Source organism: Bos mutus, chromosome 10 (assembly GCF_027580195.1).
Source record: "Bos mutus isolate GX-2022 chromosome 10, NWIPB_WYAK_1.1, whole genome shotgun sequence".
Classification (NCBI taxonomy): Eukaryota; Metazoa; Chordata; class Mammalia; order Artiodactyla; family Bovidae; genus Bos; species Bos mutus.
In genome coordinates, this window is record NC_091626.1 from 85,574,637 (window position 1) to 85,596,224 (window position 21,588).

Below are 21,588 nucleotides of genomic sequence, written 5' to 3' on the forward strand. Positions count from 1 at the left end.
AAAAAAGGATAAACAAGGCACCAAGCAAGAATCCATCCTTTAACAAGCATCGTGGAGAGGGGTTTGTAGGCCTCCACGGTGGAACTCCGCTTTGGCATACACAGAGGACAAACAGTTTCAAATTCAATTGGCCATTTAGTCTGAAGAAGTATACAGGCCACCACCAAGTTACGATTAAAAGACCTCCAACCAACATTCATTCGAGGTAGAGACACATGGCAAAGACGTCCTTCGTGACGCCGGCACCCTGAGAGGGCGGGCTGAGCCCCCACACACCGTTTGCAAAGCTACCATCTGGGTCCTCAAGCTGCCTGCTCAGCACGCGCGACCGCTGCGGGTGGAGGAGGCCCGCGAGGCCCCCGTGTGAGGCTGCAGGGTGCTGTGCGGGTCTCATTCCTTCAGAGCACATGTCCTCCTCTTGATCTGACATGTATCCTGGGGGGCTGGGGACACCGTCCAGCGTCACTATAAACTTGGGACTCGCAGGTTTATCTGGTTGTACAAGATCTCTGCCAGACAGATAGAAAATACCACAGAATTAGGGAAACGCACAAAAAGCCGAGCCTCCTACAGCGCTCTTCAAAAAACTACCACTGCCCTGACTGGTCTGCAGTTTCTTCACTAACAAACAAGCCTTGACAGGACTCCCAGGGACGGCTAGCGGATTCCTGCTCACGCACGATGACTAGGGCCAATCTCTGTGGCGTCGGCACCAGCCCTTCAGGCTGCCCTCAGGGCGCTCTCCCTCAGCCCTGACCCCGGCACCCACTGGACCTTCACAGGGTCATGTGGAAACAAATGGAGAAGTCAGCATCTATGCTCAGAACACAAGAGCCAGCCGTTCTGTACACACTAAGTTTATTAACTCTACGTTTGTTTCCTTACAGAACATTCAGTCCATTATCTATGGCGATAATCACCCCAACCCAATCTGCTAACTCTCTGACTGAGATGTCCTAATTCTTATCATCTGGCTTTTAAAATTTCATTTCCTGGATGTGCATAAAGAAAATAATCTTATTAAAAGAGCTAAATCATATACTGACTTACTTGTATGGTAACAGATTTCTGAATAAGAAAGATGAACTGAAATTTTTGAGTACTGGGTGTGCCTTATGACACACGGCCTAACTTCTCAGTCAACACAGCATCTACACTGGGGCCAGGACGGGCAGGAGGGGGCTGGGCGCTGGCGGTTAACTTCCACTGTCTATCAACACACGTGAGCTACAAAGCAAAGAGGCCATCTACCGTGTCTGCACAAGGTGTCCCGAGCGGGCCCGAAGGGCGTCTGCGGTCTCCATCCCCGACGCCTGGCTCGCTGCCACTACGAGCTCCTCACACAGCTTTGGCTTCTTCAGAATAAATGATCTTGTGTCTGCATGGACCATGGATTCCATGTCATAGTAATCTGAGCCAAAGAAATTGGCCACAAATGTTTACTTCTGAATTTATCTTGCATTCCCAACATCACACACGTGAGAAGAATGTCAATCCTTTATATATTTGTAATTATTTTAAAGGAAAATTACAATGGTTCAACTTAGGAATAAGGCTGCAATTCTATGCCAAACATCTTTTCAAAGAAGTCAAGCATTCCTTTGCTCATACAGCGTATTACCAAGGCATTCTAATGAACTTCCTGCCTACAGATAGAAGAAAGGTTCTTCCATGAGGTACCTAATGGGATATTAGTAACAATATAAAGTACAACAATATTTTCTATAAACAAAGAATACAGACTCCTAATGTGCCCTAGAATCATGATACAAAGGCTATTGTTAAAAAACTCTTTAAAATCTGTTTTGTTCATTTTGCACACTTATGGAACAGAGCACACCCGAATGAAAACAATAAAAGTGGCATAGTTTCTGACTGGTTGAAGACAGACTACTTTGAAAAAGAATTTTAAGATGAATAGACATCGATAAAAATACAGCAAGGATAACACTGAACTTTAATGCAAGCAGCCACAGATCACATCACCTACAATATAATTTTCAAGCTCAAGTACTTTATAAAATACACCAAGACCCAAGGCCCGGGACACAGACCGCCGGCACACCAGCAGGTGTCACGACCAACGTCAGGAGCAGCTCTGCTCCTCAACAGGCAACAGAGACCAAAGCTCAGAGCACGCGGATTCAGGGCCACTCGTTAAGTAAAATGGAAACCTAAGAGCACTGCGCGAGCTACGCCAAGAAAAAGCAGAAAAACAGAGGGACCCCAGTGGCGGGCTGAACAGACTGGATAGCAAGAAGGCTTGAGGCCTAAAGGGTCTTCTATGTGCCCCTGTGCCGATGAGCCTGGATTCTGGTCAAGAAGTAAGAAGTAAACCAGGGTTTCTAAGTAGTGAAGTGACATGAGCATGTTTTTTTAGAAAAAGAGAAAGTGGGAGGGATGGACTGGAGCCCCAGGTCTCAGCCATGGGGCTCCTGCCCACGCCGCCTTCCTCTCGCACACCTAGAGGAGGGGAGACACGTTCTACACTCACGCGGCACTAGCAGTGACAGCAGGTGCATTTTAAACGACTGTCCCAGGAAGAGGCAACCTGCCTCCCCCTGCAAGGGCAGGAGAGACGCAGATGAGTGTAGGAGGAGGGGGAGGAGCACGATCAGGACAGGGCAGAGAGCAGACTCAACAGAGGGCAAAGACACGTTTCCAGTTCAGGCTTCTTCAGTTTGAGGTCTTTGCAGGACTCTCAGGTGTTCAGAAAGAAGTTGAAAATTCAGATTTTATTATTACGAGCGGGAGAGAAGAAAGAAACAGAGTCTCTGCTGATGGTGAGATGACAACGTGTGGTCAACTGTACATATTCAGCATGGCTATCTTCTCCCTGAGCCCTCACAGAGAGCCCAGGAAGCAGATCCCTCCTGGGTTGCAGACGCCTGGTTTGCACTGAGTTCTCCTCTGGTTCACCTGTGTCCGCACAGCTAGCAGACGGAGGGGCCAGGGTGCAGTCTGTGGGCTGCGGCTCCTCACCCCCCTCTTCTCCCTCTTTGAGGCACAGCAGTTCTACTAGTCTGCATCTCGGGAGAATACGGATGAGATGAAAATAATGCTCAGGGCAGGATACAGGATAAAGGTAACATTTTAAGGGGCAGGAGAGGAAGGGAACTGAAGGAGAAGGAAAAGGAACTAGTGGAACAACAGACAGTGAAGTCCCAGAAGACAAACGACAGGAGATGGAAGAAAACATGGGAACATCAGGGCCACACACCACAGAGCGCAGACAAGTGTGCACAGAAAACAGCTTTATTCTCGACACGAGCCTCTCGTCACCCCATCAACACTCCTGAGCGCGGCCTGCGTCAGGCAGAGCAGACAGATGGCAGAGTTAGCGACACCTCCTGGGTGAGGACCACAGGCTGAATCCACACATTTGCATCCTCCTGAAACTCTAAGGCCTTACAAATAGCTGTGAAAAGAAGAGGAGTGAAAAGCAAAGGAAAAAAGGAAAGATAGAAGCATCTGAATGCAGAGTTCCAAAGAATAGCAAGGAGAGGTAAGAAAGCCTTCCTCAGTGACCAATGCAAAGAAATAGAGGAAAACAACAGAATGAGAAAGACTTAGAGATCTCTTCATGAAAACTAGAGATACCAAGGGAACATTTCATGCAAAGATGGGCTCAATAAAGGACAGAAATGGTATGGACCTAACAGAAGCACAAGATATTAAGAAGAGGTGGCAAGAATACACAGAACTGTACAAAAAAGAGCTCTACGACCCAGATAATCACAATGGTGTGATCACTCACCTAGAGCCAGACATCCTGGAATGTGAAGTCAAGTGGGCCTTAGGAAGCATCATTACAAACAAAGCTAGTGGAGATGATGGAATTCCAGTTGAGCTATTTCAAATCCTGAAAGATGATGCTATGAAAGTGCTGCACTCAATATGCCAGCAAATTTGGAAAACTCAGCAGTGGCCACAGGACTGGGAAAGGTCAGTTTTCATTCCAATCCCAAAGAAAGGCAATGCCAAAGAATGCTCAAACTACCACACAATTGCACTCATCTCACACGCTAGTAAAGTAATGCTCAAAATTCTCCAAGCCAGGCTTCAGCAGTACGTGAAACCGTGAACTTCCAGATGTTCAAGCTGGTTTTAGAAAAGGCAGAGGAACCAGAGATCAAATTGCCAGCATCCACTGGATCACGGAAAAAACAAGAGAGTTCCAGAAAAACATCTATTTCTGCTTTATTGATTGTGCCAAAGCCTTTGACTGTGTGGATCACAATAAACTGTGGAAAATTCTGAAAGACATGGGAATACCAGACCACCTGACCTGCCCTTTGAGAAACCTATATGCAGGTCAGGGAGCAACAGTTAGAACTGGACATGGAACAACAGACTGGTTCCAAATAGGAAAAGGAGTACGTTAAGGCTGTATATTATCGCCCTGCTTATTTAACTGCTATGCAGAGTACATCATGAGAAACGCTGGGCTGGAAGAAGCACAAGCTGGAATCAAGATTGCTGGGAGAAATATCAATAACCTCAGATATGCAGATGACACCACCCTTATGGCAAAAAGTGAAGAGGAACTAAAACGCCTCTTGATGAAAGTGAAAAGAGGAGAGTGAAAAAGTTGGCTTAAAGCTCAACATTCAGAAAACGAAGATCATGGCACCTGGTCCCATCACTTCATGGCAGATAGATGGGAAACAGTGGAAACAGTGTCAGACACTATTTTTGGGGGCTCCAAAATCATTGCAGATGGTGATTGCAGCCATGAAATTAAAAGACGCTTAATCCTTGGAAGGAAAGTTATGACCAACCTAGACAGCCTATTCAAAAGCAGAGACATTACTCTGCCAACAAAGGTCCATCTAGTCAAGGCTATGGTTTTTCCAGTGGTCATGTATGAATGTGAGAGTTGGACTGTGAAGACAGCTGAGCGCCGAAGAGCTGATGCTTTTGAACTGTGGTGTTGGAGAAGACTCTCGAGAGTCCCTTGGACTGCAAGGAGATCCAACCAGTCCATTCTAAAGGAGATCAGTCCTGGTTATTCATTGGAAGGACTGATACTGAAGCTGAAAACTCCAATACTTTGGCCACCTCATGCGAAGAGTTGACTCATTGGAAAAGACCCTGATTCTGGGAGGGATTGGAGGCAGGAGGAGAAGGGGATGACAGAGGATGAAATGGTTGGATGGCATCACCAACTCGATGGACATGAGTTTGAGTGAACTCTGGGAGTTGGTGATGGACAGGGAGGCCTGGTGTGCTACAATTCATGGGATCGCAAAGAGTCGGACATGACTGAGCGACTGAACTGAACTGAAACTCTAATAAAATGTCAGTAAAGGGTTAAATTAAAAAACAAAAAACACCTCACAAAGAAAATAATTGTAAAAGAAGAGATAACCAGGGACTGTCCTGATGTTCCAGTGGTTAAGAGTCTACACGTCAACTGCAGTGGGTACATGGTATGTCGGGGGCAATAAGCACATTTTAAAAGGGGAAAACTTAGTAGATCTCTAAAAGCTGAGTCTTCAACTAACAATGAATAATATGGATCCCAAGCTTCTTCCGAGGCCAAGAAGTGGGCAGCACAGGGGGCCTGGGCAGGGGCTGGGAGAAGGCAGGGCACAGCAGAAGCAGGTTCAAGGATCCATCCAGAAGCAGGTAGCTCTCCCTAAACTCTATGTATCCGTTTTCTTTTCTGTGATCCTTACCACAGCTATTCCCCTACTGCGACCCTTGAAGACACTTGGAATAACTGGAAATATGCTTTCCTGTTGATCATTGCTCAAGAGGTTTACGGATGAAGCGTCATGGTCTGACAGAAAAGGTGCAAAATTAACTCAATGCATACTATTAAAACTGTAAAAAGCAGTTAGATTTCCTGATAATCTTTGACCACTTCTCCCCTGGAGCAAAGTGGAGCTTTAGACTCCTGAAAAGGTAAAAACAGAGGGTTTCTAGACTAATGAATGCCAGCCATGTTGAAAGAAGTACTGTTCTGAAAACTGTGTGTGTGTGTGTGTGTGTGTGTGTGTGTAGTAAACATCACACAGTAGTAACTGCTGAGGTGCCTCCCTCAGGGTGTGTGTCTGTCTGCGTCTCTGTCTCTGTGTGTGTGTGTAGTAAACATCACACAGAAGTTAATGTTGAGGTGCCTACCTCAGTTCCGTCCCCACTGAGCTCCCAGAACCCTGGCACCCAATCCACTTCTTGAACCATCTTTCTCTGGAAAAGCTGACCAACCTAAAAGACTCAAAGACACAGACATCACAGCACCGCCAAAGCAGACAGGCCAGACAAGCCACTCTTTTACTGCAGGACCTACACTCAGAAGTCAGAAGTCCCTTACCTCATCCTCTAATTAATGAACCCAAAAGGCCAATCAGCTTAAGCACCCCGCTCTTAAATTACAAGTTAAGCAAGGATCCTCAGACACCTGAGAACCTCTATCGTGAAAGACAGTGATCAAAACAAACCACCTGGAGAAAACAAGACCAAGAAGGGAGGGGAGAAAATGTCCAAAACCACCTTTAATATCTTCAGAGAAGTAAGAAAGTACAGAGGACATGAAATAAACCCAGGGTGTTAATAAAATAAAGGGATATGCAGAAACAAAAGGGCTCTCAGAAATAACAGAAAGCGGGAGGCAGGCAACGGCTGTGCTCACACGTAAGCCTTGGAGAGCGGCTTGATGCAGACAGAATACACACTGTGGACGGAAGTAAGCGAAGGAGACACGAAATGCGCAAGTGCCGACGGTGCCAATAACACACCGACCGCAGCTACCACACATTGTGAATGAAAGTACTTACGCAGAAGCAGGATGGAATGCTGGGGAATGAGGGCAAAATCAAGGATGCAGTGTATCTCAACACTCTGACGGACAGAAGGGAGAAACCAGAGAGAGGGAGAGATGAAAGTCACAGAAGGGTGTCAACACCAAAGTATTTGCCAACTGGGTATGATGTGGCATCTGGGTAGAAGGTAATCCTTGGAGAGAATAAGCACACCTTTCTGAGCAGGCCAGGAAGGGTAAGGGAATATCGTTGTTGACTGTGGAGTCCTGAACACAGGTGAGGAAAATTCAGTAGGAGTCGACACGGAGTAGTCAAGGAACCAGAGCTTCCAACAACGGTCCCACCAGACATAAATCAGGTGCTCACCACGGTCCTGCGGTAGCCCGTGGGATGTGCCTATGTGTGCTGGGGGTCAGGGAGACAGGCAAACAAGTTACAGCAGCTCTCAGAATGATAAGCTCTGGGTAAACACCTGGCCACAACATTTCTAACACGAAATCAAAGTGAGAATAAGGTTTAACAGGCCAGAGGACACTAAAGCAGCTCAGAGCAATGGAGAAAGTTCAATGGAAAGCAGGGTAAGGATTCAAGAGGTCCCTAAAGCAGAGGCATGAACAGCCAACAGTTTCCAGGGACCGGGGTGAGATGGTGTCAGAGGAAGCAAGTTTCTGTGTGAGGTGAACAATGTAAACACCACTCAGCATGAAGAAAACGCAGGTCCCGACTCCTGGCCCTAAAATATTTTCACAGATCTTAATGTAGCATCTTAGGGCACGGTCTAAGAGACACAGGATACATTAAATGAGGTGTAAGGAATGGAAATAGCAACTGAAAAATGCTAGATTACAAATGGAAATTTAATATTAGCACCAACCTTGACTGATCTGCAGAGTTTCTGCCATTACGGGGTCAATTTGCAATCGGGATAACAACTGCCTCTGTTGAGTTCCTAGAACATAAATTTTAAAACTTCACTATGCTTAAAAAAAACGAACAATAGCAGCTCATATGCTTCCCAGAAATTAAGACCAAAATAATCTTTCTGGGTTCCTAATTGAAAGTCTTTAAAATAACTTAAAGCTTCCACAATACAATTTAATAATAATCCTAGACCAAACGTCTGTAAGACAAAAACCTGTACTCAGGTTAAACCAAAAATGACCACGGTTCTCCCTGTCTGGAAGCTGGTTTCCTTGGACTGGAGAGAAGCACAGTGATGAAGGCAAAGGGCTGCAGAAGCCAGCAGGGCAGCTGCCTGGGCCCTCGGCTGGCTCCCGGGGAGACGGGCGACAGCCGGCGGCAAGATCCCCGCGAGGAGGTCTCCCTCTGCTGCTGGGCTCTCAGCGGGTAAGGCAGCCCCCACCGCAGAACAGAGTTCCCAAAGGACACACTGAGGCTCAGACGGGCAGAGAGCAGCACACAGGGAAGGAGACACTCAGAGCGCTGCAGCCCAGGCCCTCTACCACAGAACGCGGGACAAGCACTTAGCGATCCTGCAAGAAAGACACACAGCTCGAGCATTATTTCTTAAATGGATTCACAATTTTCTCAGTTACACTGCAAAACAAAACAGAGATATAGAACTGATTTTTCTATCTTCAAGTTGAGGTTTGCGAGGGCGTCATACTTCTCCGAACACCCCAGCCTAGCAGATACTCGGTCCTCACTTGTTGATTTAGAAGCCAAACAGTACGGTGTAGGAAGGGACGCAGTTGATAGGGTTCTAAACACTACTGAAGTATCAGTGAGAGCGTGCATGCTGCTGCTTAGTAAACCTACTGCATCAGTTTCACAAGGACAGTTTGCTCACTCAGTGCAAGCATGTTAAGTTGGCAGCTGCTTACCAACTATCATGTTTCATTAAGAGGTTTTTAAAAAAGTTTAAAATTTGCCAAATTGTTATCCGCTATTTTCTTTTAAATATGAGTTACACTACATTACTCCCTAATGATGTGCCCTACTCCCCAGAATAAGTTAATTTCTTCCAAAATTACCATGGTTGAAAATCCAGTAAATCCTCAGGAGCTGACCCGAAACAGATACTTAGCCAAGTTGTATTCCTGAAGGGCTGCCTGGGAAACTGACATGTGATTAGGTTACAGGGAGTATGCTCTTCCAATTCAAATACTAACAGGTCTCTTTAGCATAAACAGTGAACAGTGACAGAATTATACATTTTAAAGTAATTTCACCAAATAGATAGATGAAAGAAGACCATTCTCTCACATTTCAAGTTTTGTTTCACCTCTCTAACCTTTTCAAAACACCATTTTTAGAGATCCACGAAAAAGGATGGAATTCTAAAGTCTAGGTTTCTAATACAAATCATGTACAGATTTTGTCATTAAAGGTCCACGAAAAATTCAAGTTCTCTGTGACCTGCTGCCTCCATATGAAAACGACAGTCAAGTTACCCAATACCACATTCTAAAAATTTACCTTTCTCAATGTTTCTAAGGAAACCAATTATTTTTACATCAGTAGTCCTTGACTGTGATGCAAAATCTACTTCCTCCTGAAGATCTTCAAACTGTCTGCTGCCTTCAGACGTTGAATACTCATTCATTTTAACCTCCAAAGATGAAATTTTTGCTTCATTCTGTGACACTCTAACATTAAGATCAAACAGATTTGCTTCCACTGTCAAAATTGCTGCTTTCATCCCTTTAATTTCATTGATATCAGTTGATATTTTCCTTAAAAGATGGGAAATACTGTCTAGCTCATTCAGTGAACAAGAGGAACTTGTTACTGAACCTAAGTCAACTGGCCCAGGAGAAAAGAAAATTGGTAAAGATGGTGATGGAAACCTTGATGACATTTTCATAAAATTCTCTCTCCTTAATATTTGGTAATTTTTCTTTCACAGCTCACTAAGCTTTCATCAAAAGTAAAAGCAATCATTAAGGCTGTGACTTTAAGAAGTATTAAACCATCAGTAACGTTTTAAAACCTGTAATTGAAAAGACAGGATTGTACATTTCTGGAGTCAGAACTCAAAGTAAATCTGAAAATGCTCAACAAACCAGACCCAATTTTCTCTCTGCTTCAACCGAGAAGCCTTAACACACAGCCCCCTGTATCCTGTAAGTCTTACTTACAGCTCCTCTCCAAACAACAGACCCTATTATTACACAGGAAACAACTCTGGCTTGTGATTGGCTGGAAGCAGACACACGACACACCAAGAATTTTCTATTATTTACCTCATATGAAAAGGGCCACTGAAGACCTGAGGCATAAATAAGCAATATAACATAAAGTACTTTATACCTGAATATGACGTGTACTTAATGTACTTTTGCTCATCAATGTACCTGTAACTGTCAAGCTTCGCATTATTTTTAAATTGTTTTATCTAGTATTTTGAATTTCATTTCCCCTTGAAAATAGTAATAGGACACTATTTGGAAGCTAACTGGACCTTTGATCACACCCATATGTCTCTAATGAGACACAAACCTTATTAAAAATGGTGGTGATGATGGAATTCAACTGTACTGATATGAGACCTGGTGGAAATTTAAAGACAGAGACAATGAGGATTTGGCCTTGGTTTGCTGCTACATAATTATTACATAGGTGACTTTTCGCCATTCTGTGGGTTGCCTTTTTCTTGATAGTTATCTTTTGAAGCACAGACGCTTTGAACTTCGATAAAGCCCAACTTCACCTATTTTTTCTTTAGCTGTATGTGCTGCTGGTGCCACATACAAGAAACCACTGTCTAGTCCGACTTCACTGAGTTATACCAAACTCTTTCTCCTAAGAGTGTTGTCATTTTAGTTCTTACACTTATGCATCTGATCCATTTTGAGTTAATTTTCATATATGGTGCACGGTAAGGATCCAACTTTATTCTTTCGCATGTGGCTATCCAGTTCTCGAGCATCATTTGTTGAAAAGACTTCTTTCCCCAATAAACAGTCTTTACGTCCTTGTCAAAATACAACAGATCACAAGCACACCGGTTCATTTCTGGATTCTCACCCCGATTCGACCGATCTATATGTACACCCTTATGCCAGTGCCAGGAGATGGCATAGCTGCAGCTCTGCAGTAAGTTTTGAAAATGGAAAATGTAAGTCCTCTAATTTTATTATTTTTCAATAGTTATGGCTATTCCAAGTCCTTTCCCCTTCTATGTAAATTTCAGAATCAGCCTGCATCTTCTGGAAAAAAGCCAGCAGAAATTTTTAACAAAGACTGAGTTGAATCCAAGATCTATTTGGGGAGTATCATCATCTTAACAAAATTAAAGCCCTCCGATCCAAGAGAATGTCTGCTGCATTCAGAGAATGCATCAGAGTATATCTCTCCATGGCTATAGTTTGAGAAAGGTTTTTACTTTGTTTTACTCACTAAGCCAACAAATAAGCTGTGCAAAATATGATGATGCAAGATGGTGAACACGACTCCCCACAGCCCCTCCAAAAGAATTTGTATAAAGAACTGCAGCCTTTGGCTTCCCTGTAACAGAATAAAGAAAAAGTACTGACATTTATATAAGAATCTTTATTTACTTCTTCATTCTTACCTGTAAACTAACCTAAATCTTCAAAATCTTTATACAGAAAATAATTTTCAAAGTTAACAAGGCTTTGGAGCCACATGGAATTCCTCAGGAGCGCCAGCTAACGGTGGTGGCGTGGCACCCCCTGGGCCCGGCACCGCCTGCACGTCAGGGGCCACTGGAGGGCAGCAGACATTGCTGCAGTGAGAGAAGCAGGGGGGTGTCAGGGGATGGGTCACAAAGAAACAGGTGCCCAAAAGGAGCCCCCTGGAGGCTTCCTGCTCACCCATGCGTGCCCAGCTCAACTTCAGAATGCAAAGTAAGCAACGATCCTTCCACAGACTCCAATGTAAATATTCATCAACAGAGAAAGTTCACATATTCTTGGGAAACCAGAACTCAAGAAAGGTTAAGGTCAGCGAGTGAGTGGCAGAGCCTGGTTTAACACCCTAGCAGTCTATCTCCCTGAGCCCCTACTCATAACCTCTGTATTATGACACTTCTATGATACAGTAAATGGAACAAAATGCATTACAAAGAAAACCCATGTGGTATAACTCTTTTTATACATATGTGTATGTGTGTACAGAAATACACTTAGAGTTCTGCTCTACCCAGAAAGGATGGATATGTACAAACAGATTTTTAAAAACACTAAGACTGCAGACGTACACCTGCTGCAAGTGTGGAGCTTACTCTGCAGAAGGCAGTGGGCAGGACGGAGGGGGCACTTTCCCTGTTTTCTCTGAATACGAAAACTCCTTTTTACCAGGAGTCTTCACAGTGATTCCAGTTCAACATGATATACTTTAAGTATATACATTTATAGCCTCTCCTTCTGGAGAGTCCATAAAAATGAAGTAAAGAACGTGAAAATGGCGCAAATTCTTACCAACATATAGCAGTAGATTTCAAATTGGGTTTCCAAGACAATAATCCACTTCCTCCACGAAGGTGGAGAAAGGAAATCAGAAATTCTATTATATTAAAAATATTTTTTATCTTGATACTCCTTAGAACTCTGTTTTTACATGTTCCTACATATCAATAATAGCATTTGAGTGTGTGTATATAAACGAGATACATACATTGAGTGTACAGACTGAAAAATGACTTTAGCATTGTGTGGTTAGGGAGCAGATTATAGCAGGTGAGATTTCAACCACTTCTGGAAAACAGAACACACACACATGAATACTGGCTGAGGCCCAGCAGAAGAGCCATAGACAAGACACTGGGAGAGCTGCAAGCGAGGCAGCAGCGACACACCCACGAAGGCAACAAACGTCTACTCAGCTGCTACCCCATGCCAGCTGTGTTCTGGGTGCTCAGTAACAGCAACAAACCACACACACACACACACAGCAACAAACCACACACACACACACCCCCAACAAACCACACACACACACACACCCCCCCCAACAAACACCACACACACACACACACACACACACACCCCTCCCCCGGCCCTTGCCAAAGAGCTTCCACTGAGGTGGTGAGGGGAAGATGAGCCTCAAAAACAAATATATTTTATGTTCCTGATATTTAAAGTCCCAAATCTGGATTAAAAAAAGATGGCAGTTAAGTGCTACAGAGGAAAAAAGTTTTAGGAAAGTGGATTAGGGAGAATGGGGCTGGGAGCCTAAGGAAGGCCTCAGAGATGAGCAAGCTTACAGACGACAGGAAGCAAACATTCCCAGAAGAGGGCAAAAGCGGCTCACACATGCTCTTCTCTGAATGCTCCGAAAGAGAAACACACCAAGCAGGTCTGGGGAAGAGCAAGAGGAACAGAATGGGGGGCCTGGCAGGGTAGGTGATGAGATCGGGGAGGGCTTTTGTCCTTGGGAGCATAACAGGGAGTCAGCAGAGGGTTCTGAGCAAGGGTGTGCTGGGATCCAACTCACAGTTTAAAAGGATCCCTCTCTGCTGTGCGAACAGCAACAGGGAAGTTTGCGAGGGACAGATCAGGAAGGACATCGCCGCAGTCATCAAGGCAAGTCGTGGACGATGGCTTTCACGAGGGCAAAAGACGCAGAGATATAAGGGGTGGGTGAACTTTAATATATTCTGAAGGTAGATGATGACGAGGAGGGAAAAGGAGGGAAGGAAGGAAAGGAGACTGAAGAAAGGAAGAAAGGCAGAAAGTGTGAAAGAAAGAACAGCACAGGTTTCTGGCCTGAGCAACTGCAAAGAATGGCTACCATTAATTAAAACAAGGAGGGCTGGAGGAAGAACAGATTGGCTAGGAAGATGTTAGCAGTTTGGTTTTAGACAAGTTTAAAAGGGTTCACTATATATCCAAGGAGATATATAAAACAGTTGGATAGGAATTCAGGTCCAAGGTCCAAACACAAAGCTGAGAGTTGGCAGTGCTGAGCCAGATGAAATGAACACAGGGGCACCGGATGAGAGGCTGGAGCAATCAGCAAAGATTTCGAAGGATATGAAACAAAAAACTAGGTTTTCCGAATGGTATAGGCACACAACATTTAAATGATAAAATTTTTAATTAAAAAAAATACTCTTTTCCAAAGAAACTCAGCAAATGATCTGGGGAAAATCCAGGCAGCTAGTAGGAGTATACGGCGCCCCCAGGGAAATTCCTCTGCAATTTCAAGGCCGATAAAGCACCTCCTTGCCTGCTTTATTTAAAACAAAACCTGCCAACGATAAAGCTTCCAGCCCATGCCCAACTCTAGCTAAGTCTTTGTACTGCCTTTTCTTAAACTGGGGGCTTTGCTGGTGGCTCAGATGGTAGAGAATTTATCTGCCTGCAATGCAGATCTGGGTTAGACCCTGGGCTGGCAAGATCCCCTGGAGAAGGCAATGGCTACCACTCCAGTATTCTTGCCTGGAGAATTCCATGGACAGAGGAGCCTGGCGGGCTACAGTCCATGGGATCGCAGTCTGACAGGACTGAGTGACTAATACTTTCTTAAATTAGGATCAGACTTGTTGAAAAGAGTCTACAAATGAAATAGCAAAAAGAGCAAATGAAAACTGATAGGAAACTATTTTGGGGGGAACAAAAAAGAATTCTTAAACAAAAATCCTTCAAACCCTCTATGTTCCTCAGACAATTTGAAATGATCCTGTATTCACAAGATAATATGAAAAACAAAACAAGAGAGAACTTGTGGAAATTTTAAAAAATCTGCCCGTTTTGGAAAAAAAAGAAAAAATAGGGGAAGTGAAGAGAAAGTCAAGAAAATATTTCAAAAAAAAAAAAAGAAAATATTTCAGAGTAGAACATGATCAAGTCACAATTGAGGACCCAAAAGAGACAGTAACTAACTGTACCTAGACTCATCACAGTAAATGTTAGACATCAGGGACACAGGGTAACAAGCCACAATGGAAAAGAATCTGAAGGAAAAAATTCATATGTATGTATGTATGTGTATGTATATATGCATGTATAGATGAATCATTTTGCTGTACACCTGAAATAGAAATCAACTATTCTTCCATTAAGAAAAAGAGAAAATCCTAAATATTTCCAGAGGAAAAGCCCTAGTATTAATAATGGACTAAGAATCAGATGGGCAATCGACTTCTCCGCATAAACAAAGAAACCTCAAGACAAAGAAGTCACGTCTTCCAACTTTTGAGGATTAAACTTCTGTACTGAATCAATTAGTATCAATTAAACACTAGATTTCTAAAGGCCAAGAAAATTTATTTCCCATACTTTCTCCTAAGTTTTTTCATGATCTGGTGACAAAAATGGAAGACAAGGGGGATCTAGGAAACGCAACGTGAACCCGTGAACTCAGCGACCGGGGATGAGAAGACAACCCTGCGTGAACGGAGTGGACCCCTTGAAGCAGACCAGAGAGCGACCGGGGGATGAGAAGACAAGGGGGATCTAGGAAACGCAACGTGAACTCGGGGGAGTGGACCCTGAACCCAGAGAGCGACCGGGGATGAGAAGACAAGGGGATCTAGGAAGCGTGCAGTGAACCCCAGAAGCAGACCAGAGAGCGACCGGGGGATGAGAAGACAAGGGGGATCTAGTGAACCTGGAACGGAGCCTTGAAGCAGACCGTGAACAAGGGGATCGGGCAGCGTGAACCCTGAACGGAGCCTTGAAGCAGACCAGAGAGCGACCGGGGGATGAGAAGACAAGGACCTGGAACGGAACAGAGGTTCTAGCAGGAAGGCACTCGACCGGGATGAGAAGAAGGGGATCTAGGAAACGCAACGTGAACTCGGGGGAGTAAACCCTGGAACGGAGGGAAACCCAAAGACACCAACTATAATACAGGAGGGCAAGCCTTGAAGCAGAAGAGAGGGAAAGAACCTAAAAAATCAGAAAACACTGAAGAACACAAGGAAAACGGAAAAGCAGACCAGAACAGGGGATGAGAAGACAAGGGGGATCTAGGAAACGCAACGTGAACTCGGGGGAGTGAACCCTGGAACGGAGCCTTGAAGCAGACCAGAGAGCCAACAAGGGGGAACTGAAGCAGACCAGAGAGCGACCGGGGGATGAGAAGACAAGGACAGAGGTTCTAGCAGGAAGGCACTTAAGGAAAGAAGGGAAACCCAAAGACACCAACTATACTACAGGAGGGCAAGGAAAGAAGGGGGGAAGAACCTAAAAAAATCAAAACACTGAACACAAGGAAAAGAAAAGAAACAACTCCAGGGAAATCCTAGACCAAGAACTGGACGAGACGATCTAAAGTTGGGCCTGATAAGTGTTTCGTATCTTAAAGATTTTGGTTCTCAACTTTTAGAGCCAACCTACAAAGCAGAGTAATAACAAGACAAGCAGAACAACAACAAAAGAACAAAACAAAAATCAGAACATCCTGTGCATCCGATCTTCTTCAGCAATACAGAAGCAGAGATGACAGAATTTAAAAAGTAAGGGGATGAGAAGAGATACGTAAGAATTTAAGGACATAAATATCTTTATCTTTCAGGAGTCAAAATACACTGATACACACAGTTAATTACACAAGAAATAGGTATATTACTTAAAATTATAAAAAGTAATCAATCGATGAACTAAAAACAGTTAATTTACTATATAGGCATGGAGGTAAGGAAAACTGCGGGTTAGATTCTAATATATTGAAGCAAGAAATCAAAACATACCAACTATAGCTGACTTAGGAAACAGTGGTACAAGCATATTATTACATGGAGAAAAGGAAAGAAACAGGAGCATTTATAAGAGGTGGCCTCCAGGAGAACCAGCGTGGAAAATAAAGAAGCAAAATACGTCACTTGTTATTTTAAATTGCTCTGTACTATTTATCTTCTAATCTATCAGCAAGTATTACAATTTCTTTTTCCAAATTTTCCAGGGTGAGCATGTATTTTGTAATGTATTTTACTTTAGATGTAAAATTTTATTCAACGTATACCAAATAGAAGAATAAACGGAATCCATGCCTAGACACATCATAGTGAAACTGCAGAACACCAAAGACAAAGAGAAGATCTTGAAAGCAGCCAGAAAAGGGACAGATCACCTACAAAGGAACGACAGACAATTAGAATAACAGAAGTCCATTCAACAACAATGGAAGCCAGAAGACAGTGGAATAATACAAACAAGGTGGTGAGAACAAATGACTGCTGCTAACCCAGATTTATATACGCAGCAAAGCCACTGCACAAGAACAAGAGGAACTGAACATGCTTGTAGGTAAACAGATTCTTGGGAAATTTACCACCAACAGACCCGTTCTAAAGAAACTTCCAAAGAATACACATCAAAAAATATTTCCAAATACTGTAAAATGATGGTCCAAAATCACTGCAGATGGTGATTGCAGCCATGAAATTAACAGACGCTTATTGTTTGGAAGAAAAGTTATGACTAACCTAGATAGCATATTCAAAAGCAGAGATATTACTTTGCCAACAAGGGTCCATCTAGTCAAGGCTATGGTTTTTCCAGTGGTCATGTATGGATGTGAGAGTTGGACTGTGAAGAAAGCTGAGCGCCGAAGAATTGATGCTTTTGAACTGTGGTGTTAGAGAAGACTCTTGAGAGTCCCTTGGACTGCAAGGAGATCCAACCAGTCCATCCTGAAGGAGATCAGTCCTGGGTGTTCTTTGGAAAGAATGATGCTGAAGCTTCAGTACTTGGGCCACCTCATGCAAAGAGTTGACTCATTGGAAAACACTCTGATGCTGGGAGGGATTGGGAGCAGGAGGAGAAGGGGACGACAGAGGATGAGATGGCTGGATGGCATCACTGACTCAATGGGCGTGAGTTTGAGTGAACTCCGGGAGTTGGTGATGGACAGGGAGGCCTGGCATGCTGCGATTCATGGGGTCGCAAAGAGTTGGACACGACTGAGAGACTGAACTGAACTGAAGTAACATTCAAGAGATTTGAGAAAAAAAATAAACATAATATGTTTGGTAAATCTGAACAAACACAGCCTGGGTTAAATAATAATGGTACCCAATTTATGCAAAAAAAAAAAAAAAAAAAGAAAAGGACCAAGATGAGGCACTGGAAACACAATGTAAATTCTGAGAAGGTAAAGACTGCAGCGAAGATATTCTAAGATCCATTTACTGTTTGCAGATGGGGTCAGAATAGACTTTTAGAATACTAAATTTGTATGGTAAAATGTCAGTGGTAACCAGTAAAAGAACAAAAACCATTTAAAAAAAACACAAAATAAAGTAAAGCTGGGCAATCAACAACAATTACAATGTAATGTAATTAATAAATCTTTAAAAAAGGTCAAAAAATAAAAGCAGGCAAACCCAAAACCCCCAAAAAAGGTGACAGAAACTAGTCCAACTCCATCAATAATCGTCATAAATGTGAAGGGTTTAAACTCATATAAAAAGCAAGCTCAGACGGAATTTTAAAACAATAATGTAGCTTTACAATATTAAAAGACATACACCTAACAAGGACAAAGAAGACTAAAAACAAATGCATGGAACACAAGATGTATGAGGCAAATACTAACTAGCTACATTAAAATCGGAAAAAACTGAGTTTTAGATGAAAGCATCATTTAATACATGGAGGGTTACAGATAAGGATAAAAGTTTAAATTCATCAGGAAGATGTACCTTCCTGATTCAATTCATCAGGACAATTTTAAATATACATGCGCCTAGTTCAATAGCCTCAAAGTAAAAGAAGCAAAATCTACCAGAAGTACTGAGAAATTAAGACAGATCTGTCATCCTGACAAGCAATTTCAAAACCCTCTCAATCACTGATAAGCAGACCAAAAACTCAGCAAGGTCAGGACTTGAATAATACTAGCTATAGAGTTTTAACTACTAAATGCAGAAATTTCATTTCAACAGTTAGAATCCACTTTCTTTCAAAATGTACATAGAAGATGTACATAATGGACTATGTTAAGTCTTAAACTACTTTAAAAAAAATTATACAAATCACATTATCTGATCACAATGCAAATAAGTCCACAGTATATAGTTAAAACGATTAAAAGACAAACCAAAACTCCCATATTCTATATGTTAAATGCACTTGAATAACTAAAACTTTGTGATGTGCAGCAAAAATGGCGCGTCGAGAGAATCCCAGGGTTTAGATGCTTACATTTGCGAAAATCAGGCTAACACAAGTTAGTAAGAGAAAATATAGACATATATACTAAAAGTAAGAGCAAAAATCAATGAAAGGGAACACACACCAGAAGAGAATCAGTAAAGCAAGAGCTGCTGCTCTGATAAATGTTTCAAGACTGGCCAAATACACTCTGAGCGACAGATTAACCCAAGACAAAAGCAAAGCACTGTGAGGTGGCTAGGCTCATTAAAATACAGAGGTCAGAAGGATGGGCGAACACTACCCACAGCTCCAGCCATTATATGTGCATATTTAGATTTTTAAAAACCTGTTGGAGACAAAGCTACCAACAGTGACTAAGCACACTAATGAATTTCACAGTGTGGCTCTGCGCTTGTGAACAAATGATACCAGTACTAGCAGTACTAGTCTTCAGTAGCAGAGGCACTTCACCCCTTTTCAGTTTCTTAACCTTTTACTTTAAAACAAAACAATGATACAGAAAGCCTCACAAAACACCTAATGAGTTCTTGTAAGGCAAAACACCATTATAATCTTATTCAGCTAGAAAATAGAACTAAGTAAGCCACCCCACAACATGTGAAATTCTGGGCTGGATGAGTTACAACCAAGATCGCAGAGAGAAATATCAACAACCTCAGAGATGCAGATGACACCACTCTAAATTTAGGGCAGAAAACGAAGAGGAATGAAACAGCCTCTTGATGAAGGTGAAAGAGGAGAATGAAAACTCTGGCTTAAAACTCAGTATTAAAAAAGCTAAGATCACACCATTTCACGGCAAACAGAAGGGAAAAAGGTAGAAGCAGTGATAGATCTCCCCTCTGGTTCTAAAATCACTGCGGATGGTGACTTCAGCCATGAAATTAAAAGATGCTTGCTTCTTGGAAAGAAAGCTACTGACAAACCAGTGTATTAAAGAGCAAAGACATCATTTTGCCAACCAACGGCCATATAGTCAAAACCATGGTCTTTCCAGTAGTCATATACGGATGTGAGAGTCGGACCATAAAGAAAGCTGAGCGCCAAAGAATTGATGCTTTTGAACTGTGGTGTTGGAGGAGACTCCTGAGAGTCCCTTGGACTGCAAGGAGACCCAACCAGTCCATCCTAAAGAGACCAGTCCTGGGTGTGGGAAGGACTGATGCTGAGGCTGAAGCTCCAATACTGTGGCCACCTGATGTGAAGAGTCAACTCATGGGAAAGACCTGATGCTGGGAAAGACTGAAGGCAGGAGAAGAGTGAGACAGAGAATGAGATCGTTGGATCCAATGGACATGAGTTTGAGTAAACCCCGGGAGATGGTGAGGGACCGGGAGGCCTGGTATGCTGCAGTCCATCGGGTCGCAAAGAGGCAGCCACAACTTGGCAACCGAACAAGAAGCCACCCCACTAGCCTCCCTCTGTGTACTCCTATCCACAAGGAGTCACAGATGTTTTTTAGAGTAATACCTGCTGCTGCTGCTGCTGCTAAGTCACTTCAGTCGTGTCCGACTCTGTGCGACCCATAGACAGCAGCCCACCAGGCTCTGCCATCCCTGGGATTCTCCAGGCAAGAACACTGGAGTGGGTTGCCATTTCCTTCTCCATTGCGTGAAAGTGAAAACTGAAAGTGAAGTTGCTCAGTCGCGTCCGACTCATAGTGACCCCATGGACTGCAGCCCACCAGGCTCCTCCGTCCATGGGATTTTCTAGCAAGAGTCCTAGAGTGGGGTGCCATGGCCTTCTCCGGAGTAATACCTAGTTTGTGATTTTATCATACAAGTGTACATACACAGACACGACACCTTACCCTTGTCCTTTGCATTTTGTAAGTCTACTGATATATATAATGCCCCCCAAACTACATTTTGCCTATTGCACACTCATGGCCTCAGTATCTCCTGCCAGCTGACTGCTGCACCAGAGGCTTTATCACTCAGGTTCACATCCTCTGGCAAGACTAGGGTCGTCTTTTATTCTTTCATCAGGAAGCACAAAATAGTGGATTTTCACTTTTAAAAGTTTTAGTAGCCATTATCAGTGCCTAGATTCACTAAGTCACTGTAAGTTGGGGGGGAAACTACTATAATTCTATCATTTTGTTTCACTTCTAAAAGCTGAAATAATTTTAAAAGATGCTCCCTTCATCTTCTATATCAAAAGGGATAGCAAATACTTTCAATTTTAAGTTTGTGGATTTCATGGTCTGTTGCAACTGTTCAACTCTGTGGCTGTAGTATGAGAGCCAGAGACCATACATAAATACACGGACAGAGCTCAGTCTGATAAAACGTCGCTTACAGACACAAGCACTAACTCCTGTATGACTCTGTCACCCTGTGGTACCACCCTTAAAGAAAAGAAAGCATAAATGCTCAACTTTACTTTTCTGGTTCTCACAGCAATGAATTAGTATCTATTATCCTCCAAAAGGACGAATTAAGGGTTTACTTGGAGAAGGAAATGGCAACCCACTCCAGTATGCTTGCCTGGTTGAATCCCAAGGAGAAAGGAGCCTGGCAGGCTACAGTCCCTGGGGTCCAAAGAGTCGGACACGACTTAGCAACTACACCACCACCAGCAAGGGTTTACTTAAAAATACCACCATGGGGGTGGGGGGGAACCATCATGAAATCACACATTCAAACCTGTTTAACAGACGCCAATTCACTGCAAATCCTTAACTAAAGCTCAAATCCCAGTTTCCACTGCTTTAAACAAATTGGCCCATTTATTCTTTGAATCAGTACCTACTGGCTATTTTGGGGTTT

At 43.2% G+C, this 21,588-nt stretch overlaps 1 protein-coding gene across 9 annotated transcripts in view; it reads right to left on the reverse strand.

The window, feature by feature from the left end:
• The window catches only part of ZC3H14 (zinc finger CCCH-type containing 14), a 42,394-nt gene that overhangs the window by 6,978 nt on the left and 13,828 nt on the right, over positions 1-21,588 (reverse strand). For 6 of the 9 annotated variants that reach the window (XM_070378393.1, XM_070378395.1, XM_070378399.1 and 3 more), the window contains 3 exons: positions 7,642-7,716; positions 1,252-1,411; positions 277-509 (listed from right to left, as the gene is read on the reverse strand). The exons of 1 other annotated variant lie outside the window; for it this stretch is intronic. In XM_070378393.1, coding sequence (XP_070234494.1) covers positions 277-509; positions 1,252-1,411; positions 7,642-7,716 — 468 coding nt within the window. The remainder of the gene's footprint in view (positions 1-276; positions 510-1,251; positions 1,412-7,641; positions 7,717-21,588) is intronic. 2 more of the 9 variants (XM_070378394.1, XM_070378397.1) reach the window with 2 other exon arrangements.